This window comes from Paralichthys olivaceus, chromosome 3 (genome assembly GCF_024713975.1).
Source record: "Paralichthys olivaceus isolate ysfri-2021 chromosome 3, ASM2471397v2, whole genome shotgun sequence".
Taxonomy (NCBI): domain Eukaryota; kingdom Metazoa; phylum Chordata; class Actinopteri; order Pleuronectiformes; family Paralichthyidae; genus Paralichthys; species Paralichthys olivaceus.
Window position 1 is genome coordinate 10,251,089 of NC_091095.1, and position 10,116 is coordinate 10,261,204.

A 10,116-nucleotide genomic window follows, 5' to 3' on the forward strand; every position below is an offset into this window, starting at 1 on the left:
ATGTTCTTTGCTGTTCCAAATGTTGGTGATTTAATAAACCAAAAAATATCCCCGTTTTTTTCTTATTCACCAATTACACCCTGACGCAAAAAGAAAACAACAACAGAAAAACGAGGTCTGAACACAACCATGGATTTGGAGAACTGATAATCAATCAATAAGTAGTGGTGCTACCACGAAAGAATAAAAACAGCAACAACAAATTAGAATTCGACTAAAGCCAAGTTTGCTACCTGTTGCTGTGTAAAAATCTGATGTTATTATTTAGACCCCCCCCCCCCCCCCTCTGACTGTGTCCCTGATTGATAATGTTATGTTGAATAAAACATCCACAATTCACTAAAGTAGAGATCATAGATTTTATTTGTGATGTAAAGAACCATCAACCATGTTATTGTCAAAATATTGCATTAAAGAAAACCAAGAACCACAAGCAGGGTAATACAATGATTTCAGTCATTTTGCTTCTGTCTCCCATATGTTTCCTGATGGACTAAAGAGGTTGTCCCTAAAAGTGACAAATGAAGTGCCATTAGAGGTGGTTTTAAACTAGCACTGATCTTTAAAGAACTGGTCAATTATTTAACAATGTTTGAAAAAGATACAACTAACTAATTATGAATCCTGATACTACAAAAATTGTATGTCAAATATGAGAGAAATACAATCTTATAACTGTTACAGAAGGAGCTATACATAGGGTAATGTTGTCCACTTGTTGAAGATCTCATGTTTTCTTTTTTACTGTAAGGATTTTAACCTCAATGCTATTTCAAAGAGACACATGTATTACTTGTTTGAATGTGCTGGCGTCTGTGAACCACTTCCTCTCTACTTCTCTCTTGCCCAGCTCCAAGAGTTTGTATAAGATCAGAGTTCCACTTTTGGCTGTAGTCAATATGTATTCCTTGTTGTCTGGGTATTTGCTGACATTGTATCTTCCGTAAACCAAAGACTGGCAGAGCCTACCGAGCACCATCAGGAAGAGGCAATCCCTCTCATCATCATTGAGCAGCATGACACTCTCCCAGCCCGCTAACAGTGCGCCACCTACGTCCATGGGACTGGGGTTCTGCAGCATTATGTACATGATCATTATTGCGAGATCATACACGTGGCATCCAATCGTGAGCATCGAAAAGTCCAGGATGCCTGACACCTCATGATGCCCATTGGTTAGTGGTGTGACAATGATGTTTTGGTCACTCAGGTCCCCATGTATTATCCCTGTGTAGGACAAGATACCTAGTACTTTCATATTAAATGTCATTTATATCTCAAGGTTGCTAGAAAGAGATTAGCAGCAGCCTCACACAAAGGGCCTGTCTCGTAAAACTATAAAGTTGGATAACATGACATCCTCCCATAAGTGAAGCCTGATTATCTTGATCACCCCCTGGTGGCTGGCTGCAGAAAAGGTCAAAAATGCCCCCACCTCCATGTTACAGGATGGGACATGGACCAAACTAGAAAGTTAAAGTCCACGAGAAAAAAAATTCTCAAAAACAATTTCTGTAATTTTAGGTATTTTTTTCTCACACTGATATATTTTTGATTTGGTTTTAATTAATTAATTTAACTCAATTCTGCAGCTCAACTCTCAAAGCTACATCACCCACTCTATATAGGCTACAGTTTATTGGCTCTATTGTAATCGTAAAGACATTTAGCTTGTTCTGTTTTATTAATTAAATGTACTCTGAACTATAACTGAATACATATAGGTAGGTGCTGAACAATATTTTCAGGGAATTCCTTCTTTCTGTAATATCTGCACGTAGCAGCTGCAGTATGGTTGAGGTTAGAAGAAGATTGTTAAACTATTGTTGAAAACCTCTGTATAATCCTGCAAGAATTACTTTTGTCCACTTTGGATGTGATGTATATTTACTCTAAAAAATTTAATTAAAGCTGCTTTTGTATTGTGGCTATGTTTGAAGTAAAACAAATGTTATCTGAAGTCATGAAATCCTTCAATATAGGGCTGTCCAATATGATGATATATGTTATTGAATATATCAGTTGAAAAACGACGTAACAATAAAAAAAAATCATTTGGATAATGCTTTGCATTCATCAACATGTAATGGACACATGTAAATTTGCAATAAGTCAATATATTATGGTTATAAATTGACCTATATCAGGGAATGAGACTTTTTTTATATTGTTCATCCCTGCTCAAATAAAAAAATAATTGAACAAACAAGAAAAATCATGAACAGGGCTTCACAGCAAAGAAAAAATTATAGCATCTAATCAATGTTGACTTGTTACCTTTTTGGAAATTGCTGATTTTGGGCTGCACATGTGATTGAAACTGTTGGATGACTGCTCTGATCACATCCTGCAGAGGATCTCCATCCATCAGTGACAGGTAGCCCTCCACCAGAGGAACGTTTTGCATATCCCACAATATATTGCCCCTTTGCAACACATCCAGGTTTGGAGATGACAGCTGAAAAAAATTAATAATTAGTTTTTAACTATTTAACTGTTTTGTGCCATGAAAACTGGCTTCAACAGCCATGTTAACGAGCAATAGCACTGGATAATTACCACATTAATACTCCACTGTATTCACCAGCTCGTTGCAAACTTTGACCATCCACATTTTGGTGCGGAGAAGGTGTTGCACAGTGGGAATCTAGAGCTTTTCATGTGGAAAGAGGCTTGATCTTTAAAACCAAAATAATGAGCTTAAAGATGCTAAAACTCTGTTGAGCTGAGAATACCACATCTGGAATTAAGGCTACCATCCACTAATTTGTTTTAGTTTCAAACTGCATCACTGCTTCTATGTTTCCCCCTGGCGTACTGATCAGGACTTGTTCAGCCCCTCAAATAGAGTTCAGAAATGCTGCTGGGTCTGTTTTAGTTTGAAAACTCAGGGGCTGCAAACTTTTAAACATTGCTGTTACTCGTTTGTAGAATTTTATACAACTAAGCAACCAACTGTAGAATAGACAATCTGGTTCCTGTCTACACAGAAACAGAAATGTTTACCCAGACTTTATTGCAACTAAAACCTTTTAATATTGATGTAGCCTAATTCACTATGGGTTAATCACCACTGAGCCATTGGCCGTATGTCATCGAAATGTTATTATGTGCAGCTGTAATTCTAAGTGTTATTCTTTATTAAGCTTTTTGAAGGAAAAATCTTTCAGAGAAGAACCAACTAAGAAACTTCACCAGACTCCACCCAGCTGGAGTTTTTAAATTTTTTAGGTTTTACCATCCACAACTGTTATGGTTGTCTCATCACTATAATAGGTTTGGTTTCAGTCACAGCATGCAGTTGTGTTCTTTTTCCTCTTAATCCCTTAAATCCCACTGTTTAACCCCAGCAACTAATGATAAACACAGTTCAAATGTGGAGTAGAAAGTCCTCCAACATCAGCCATCAAAAGGGATTTGACGTATGTACCTGAAGCAACGTCTTATTCAAGGTTGCAGCCAACTTGCCCAAGTTATAAAGATCGTGAGTTGTGACTGGAGACTTTGCGACGGTCGCTCCAGGGAGGTAGGTCAACAACCTCACACAGTAGGTTTGAGCACCTTGTCCGCAGTCTAAGATGATAAGGTGGATACAAAAACACGTAACATCAATACTAAAATTCAGGGTTTTGCTTGAAGAAAAGTGCAATTTAGCATAAGAAAGGATAAAACAAGGTCACATAAGATAAGATAAAGAAAATACAACATAAACACATACTAAATTAAATATATACACAGGCAACTATATAAAAAGAAATATACACAATTTAAACAAAGTATAATATTCCTATCATATCGAATACTATTGTAAATTTATACCGATCTATTTATATATAAACATACATCTTTATATAGTTACACACACATATATATTTATATGTACAAATATTTTGTTGTATACTATACTTATGTACTCTTGTCTACCTCATTCTCATTTCCTCGGCCAGAACACTATTGCACTATTGCACATATATCAAAGCATTGCATAGCATTGCAGATCAGAAACGCACACATATGATATACCGATGGAATCAGTCATTTAAAGTTTTGTGCTAGATTCATTTTATGCAAATATGTTCCTCTCCAGTGTTTCCTCCCGGTATCTGTGACAGTTTCTGGTCTAACTGGATTTTTCAGTGCCTTCATCTCAAGCTACAAAACAGCTGTTGTCTTTGGAGTGGTAGACCAGTCTCAACCCGTCTCGACCAGTTTCATTAGTCTGATAAATACCAGATGACAAACTCAGATTGAAACAATGTTTAAACTTTGTCATGATGAGAATATTTGGTGGTTTGAGCACTTAATAAAATGATTTCTTTTGACTCAATTGCCACATTTGGATGTTTTCCCCATAACATAAAAGTGATCTAGTTTTCTTTGTCATCCAAGTCCAAAACATGTAATTGCATCAAAGTGAAACTTTATGTAAACACATGTGCCTCAGCCTTCGTTTCATTTAAAATATTTGTGTGGAATTTTGGCAGTTGGCAAAGTGAGATAAGATTGATTAATATGTGAAAACATGACAGTCAGTGGTTCGTTAGTTATATGTCATGTTTTCATTTGAATGAAATGTTATGAGATATTTTGCTGTTACCTATTTCCTCCATACTCATTAACTGCCCTGTGGTGGTGGGCATTGCTGTCTGAGTAGGAATTCCATGCTGGTGTAGGAAGGACATGGCGTGGGTCTGCAACCCCAGCACGGTCGTCTCCTCACTCTCTTTTGAGTTCATGATCTTCAGGACATACTTGGAGCCCTCCTTATCCTCCACGAGGTAGTTCTGGTCGATGTAACTCGGCAGGGTGGTGATCTCCCTCACGGTCACTCCATAAAGTTGCTGAGTCACTTCGGTTGCTTGCTGGGGGGTGAGCATTGGCCTTGGATCAGCAGCTGTGGGATTATTGCACATAACAGTAACAACACAACACAATTTAACACAAATAGTGAGCGAGTAAGTGCAGTCTTGCCAGATTGTAAAGTTGAAGTTCACATAAAAGTGCTATTGAGTTTGTCAGTCACATACGATTCTTAAACATGAAGAGCAGGTTGAGTGAGATGTTGCAGAGTCAGACGCTAGAAGAATAGACTTATATACTGTATGAAGTTGAGCAGGCCATCCTGCCCGAATCAGAATACCCAGATAATTGTAACAATTAACCACCTCTATTTCTCTTCAGAGTGACCACTCGTTTTTTGCATTAACAGCAAGTCCTTCATAATAAAGGTAGCTTGAGAGTTTTTGCTCACTGAAAAGGGATTTAATGGTTTTCCAAAACCTTCTATAGCATCATTTAGTTAGAAGTAAACATGTTATTATAATCCTTATGTACAAAGCATATGATCCACACGATTTCTAATGGGTAATATTCATACACAGAAACCCTTACTTAACATGTTTGAGCTCTAAATGTTGTGTGGGGCTGCTTTTCCAACATCTCTGCAGCCGTGTGCAGCACTTTCAGAGCACAGTGAACCTTGACATTCTCAGCAAGACTCAGCAACAACACTGCTAAACATTATTTAAGAGGGGAAAAAAAGCACTTACCCATCATCTTCTGTCGAAAGATGTGTGGTGTTGTGAGACTGTAGCAGTACTCAGAAACAAAAATCTTCTGACCAGTGTTTAGGGGCGTTGAAACGCAAATTTTTCCTTCAGGCTTTTTTTATCAACAATCCTGTTAGATTACTGAACACATAACACTCGTCTCTCTGCTGCTCTCTGCTGAGGCGTCTTATGTCAGATGACAGTAATGATGATGAAGCAATTTTCAGCTGGTGTTTCAGGTTTAGGTCGATCAGTCTTGAGCAGTCTTTGCAGCAGTCTCACAGATGTAGGTTTTCCAGAAGATGCAAACTTCAGCACGCGTCTCTTCTGAGGCAGATTCCTCAGGTCGTACACTTACATCAGGGGCAACCCAAAGGCAGAAGCGCCTCGAAGCATAAATTTTCATGCGTGCAGGCACCTGACTGTTCACGACAGAAGGGTGGAATGTTGTAGCTTTAAGTCGCTGCGATGCATTCCAGTGAATTCATGCTGTAGATTATCAGGCACACCAGACAGTTCCCTTTAATCATCTCAACCAATATGTTCACTTTTTTGACTTTTCATGTTCAGGAACCTTTTGTACAAGCACCAGCATATCCGTTTTTTTTTCTCGCAGGAAAATAAACAGTGTTTACACACAATGCACTAATTGTCAAGAGCAAGCAACTCAGCATGTGGCAACAAGGCCCACCTTCACTTATACGTATTAATGATTCACTTAAAGCAAAAACTTGGCTGCAGTTCCATTGTCATTATAATGACATGAGAGGAACAACATGTACCCTAATTAACGTCAGAAATGATTTACGTCCTGTAACTGGTTCAATTTTGTTTTATCTAGAGTTCAAATCTACTCTTCTGTCACAGGTGCATTGAGTTTAAATCCATAGATATGTTTAAAATGAAATTTGTTGTGTATATATAAATATCCTATATATCTCATCAAGGATGCTGAGAGAAAGTCCATATAATTACATCATACTAAATGCAGTGCAAGCTGTGTTATGATTTTTCTGTTTCAAGGTCAAGTTCAGTTTGCGATTATGTCACATTGGTGCCTCAGATGGGCTACACTCCACTCCACAAATCGAGATATTCTAAAATGTACTCAAATATTATAAAAAACATATATTGAAATATATCATGCTTACAGCTACGTTACTCTCTGAATATCATTCTACACAATCATAGTTGTTTTTTGTTTTTTTTACATTTTTTTGCCTTGCAGCCCCTTGGGGGGTGCTGCAGACCCCTCAACACCCATACTTCCAGCGTCGTTGAAAGCAGCTGATTAGACTTCCAGGCAACCAAGTCTCTTTGCTGTTTCGTGCCAGAGCATGTGGTGGTTAAAGAGTAAAATGTCATGGGTGAGAGGCAAACAAGTCGAATAGGATCACAAATTGACTTCCAGGTAAAAAATGTGGGGGCGAGACGGAACTTGTGCAACAAAGTGGCCTGAAGCTGTTTGAACTGATCCCACAGAACAGGGGCAATGTCAACTGTGACCTGATAATATACATTTGGATATAAATCATACTCAAAGTGAAGGCAATGCTGCCTCCATTGGAAGTAGGGGGGTCTGAGAACCACCATAGGGCAGTGTTACATCTGATTTTACCCAGAATTAAATAGATAAACTTCAGTATAAAGTAAAAACACTTGATCAAACCAGTGTTAAAGCACAGTCTTCAAGAAAAGAATGCACGAGTAAACAGTAGACAGATATTATATTAAATGTAAATTTAGCATGTCCGAAGCTCCTTGATGGGGTCATCCTACAGATGATAAACTCTAAAATCATGGCCATAGCCAGCTATGAGGCTACCAAGGTCCGGACCTCAGTAATTATTTACCAAACAAGACGTCAAAGCCTATATGACTGGACTGTGTATGAAACGCTAGAGGGCTTTTAATTTGAAATGATGGCTTTTAATTTGACACGGATACAGGAAGTCGCGGAACCTTCTCTCTGCATATGATTGACGTGAAACGAAACAGCTTGACACTGACAACGATCCTACTGCGTGAGGTGAGTAGAAGGTAAAAGGTTAAGTGAAAGATATTAGTTAATTTCAAATATTTTTATTGTGAAGCAGACAGTATATCAAAAATGCATCCATCTCTGGTTTATGCAATGCTTCATTATTTTGTAATATAAGTAACAAAGGTGTCCTACAAATAAGTAAATAAATGAAAAACACTAAATGGGAGAACAATTTAAAAAATATGCAAAAATAAGTAAATAAATACATTTATTAAAATAAAATAAAATAAATAAATACTATTTCCCTCCCTGACCCACCCCGTCCTGCCCACCCAGTACTACTCAAGTTGTCCTACATCCTGTTTCAAGAAAGAAATAATTGGTTGCCACATCCTTTTGAAGTCTTCCAACCTACCACTAAGAGAATAACGGATCCTTTCAAGGTGTAATGTTAACCATGCTTTGAAAGTAGGTGTCTCCGTTTTTTTCCAATGGAGGAGAACAAGTTTTTTCCCAAAGAGGAGACCATAGGATAGAAGGCGGTGCTGCATATTCTGTAGGTTCCCAGTGCTCCCTGATGTCCCTAGTATAACCAAGAGTGGGTCTGGTCGTAAGATAACTAACTCAGTTAGTTAACTAACTAGCTAATTAACTAGCTAGTTAGTTAACTAGTTAACATGTAAACACATATTAACAGCTAAGAGTGGCAAGACAGAGAGTTGGTTTTTTCAAATTAAATTCTGTAATTAATATATTTTTTACAATGAAAAAACGATTTGGCTTAAGAAGTGCCCATCCTGTCACATTTTCAAATGCACAGATACACATTAAAATTAATAAAAAAATAAATCCCCTCTAAGTACTCAGATTATTTAAAATGTTATATACCTAACAGACCCTGGAAGTGATTTTTTTTCCTTCTATTTTTTTTATCTGTTATTGGATTACTATTGCTATATTTTCATAATAATTATGATTATGATTATAATTAACTGATCATAATTTATGTGTGTCTGTATCTTCCTTATTTATATCATTTCAGTGAGCCACTACGTGGAGGGAAAGAAATGTATGCAGGAAATCAATACAAGGTATGCTAGTGAACGGTCTATAGTTTTTTTGTTTTACCGTGGCAACGTTTCTAAACTATAACTACTTCATTTCCTCCCTACCCTCCCATACTGCCACACACACACACACACACACACACACACACACACACACACACACACACACACACACACACAATTATAGATATTGAGTTTGTGTGTTTGTAGGTGTCATTTTGGTATAAACTTTGCTCATCCTTAAAAGCATAAGCTCCATTGAAAGAAACAATTCCGGATCTCACTAATTTCTAAACCCTGGCTACGGCCCTGGGTCTGACCCATATAATGTAAATCTTTACAGTTGGTTTTGTGAATGTGTGTGTGTGTGTTTGTGTGCAGTAGAGCTGGACTGGTTGTATTTGTCACAGTCAGTCACCCATCCTCCCACTTCTCAGTCAGTCTCCCATCCTTCCACCTCTCAGTACTTTTCCATGGACTCCGCCTCTGCCTCATCTGCCAGCCAAGCCACACCCTCTCACAATCCAACACAGCTGCTCCTCATCACCTGCAATAAAGCCCAGTATATATTCACCAGCTCCACTCTCAGTCAGTGCCAGATTGTTCTACGCCTTCATGCAAGACTTTCCAGCAGTTATCTCCGGACTGATCCTTCGTTGCCGACCCTGCCTGTTCCTGACTATCCTGCCTCATCTGAAACCTGGTAATCACCTCTGCCTTCCGTCCCTGACCAAGTCTTCTTCCTGTTGCTATCTGACCAAGTCTTCTGCCTGTTGCTGTCTGACCAAGTCGTCGGCCTGTTGCTGTCTGTATTGCCTGCCACCTGATCTACTAAGAGCTGACAATAAAGACTGTTACCAACTGTGCATGCTTGTTGTGCTGCATTTGGGTTCCAAAACCATACCCGTTACAGTATTAGACTATAGAGCCTCCTAGAGACAATTTCCTCTAGCCAGTGACACAATTCATAAACATGGGGATACTCAGATAAAAAATCTGTTGTCACTTGAAATGCAATGGGTGATATAGTGGTGAAGTGGTAAGCACGTGACACAAGACCCTGCTGGTGTCACAGCAGGGTCTTCACTGGGTACTGAAACTCTAGAGTGATCATAGGTGTTAACGTGAGCATAAATGGTAGTTATTCTCTATGCGATACACTGGTGACCTGTCCAGGCTTTACCCATCCCCTCACCCACTGTCAACTGGTCAACTCCCTCGCAACCCTCAAAGGATAAACCCTAACCCTAACCCAAGAATATCTTGATCTCCAATGGGTTTTCATCCCCAACCCTAACCCTAACCCTGGCTGCAACCCTAACCCTAACCCTCATTTCAGCCCTAACCCTATTCACCATAGGGTGAATAACTCTGCGCTGCTTGCTCGAAACGTGCTGAAATTTGGCGTGGGTGCATGGCTGTCTCCCCTTTATTATGTGTGAAATGCCCAAGTCTCGACGACTTTCAGAAAAAAAGTTACTCGGAAATATCGTGTACTTTTTTGTTGAGATTTGGT

The 10,116-nt window shown here is 38.7% G+C and overlaps 1 protein-coding gene across 1 annotated transcript; it reads right to left on the minus strand.

The window, feature by feature from the left end:
* Positions 1–340: 340 nt before the first annotated feature.
* On the minus strand, positions 341–6,012 carry LOC109636588 (hydroxylysine kinase-like). The gene is made up of 5 exons (XM_020098363.2): positions 5,550–6,012; positions 4,598–4,894; positions 3,431–3,573; positions 2,278–2,458; positions 341–1,227 (listed from the first exon to the last, which is right to left on the minus strand). Exons 1-5 carry the CDS (start codon positions 5,554–5,556, stop codon positions 773–775), a joined length of 1,083 nt encoding a protein of 360 aa, XP_019953922.2. The 5' UTR covers positions 5,557–6,012; the 3' UTR covers positions 341–772.
* Between the last annotated feature and the right edge of the window lie 4,104 nt (positions 6,013–10,116).

Excerpts from the sequence above, each read along its gene's own strand:
- LOC109636588 (XM_020098363.2), bottom strand. Across the intron at positions 2,459-3,430 it reads TGAATAAGACGTTGCTTCAG|CTGTCATCTCCAAACCTGGA; the intron begins GTACATACGTCA and ends AATTTTTTTCAG. Across the intron at positions 1,228-2,277 it reads AATCAGCAATTTCCAAAAAG|GGATAATACATGGGGACCTG; the intron begins GTAACAAGTCAA and ends TGTCCTACACAG.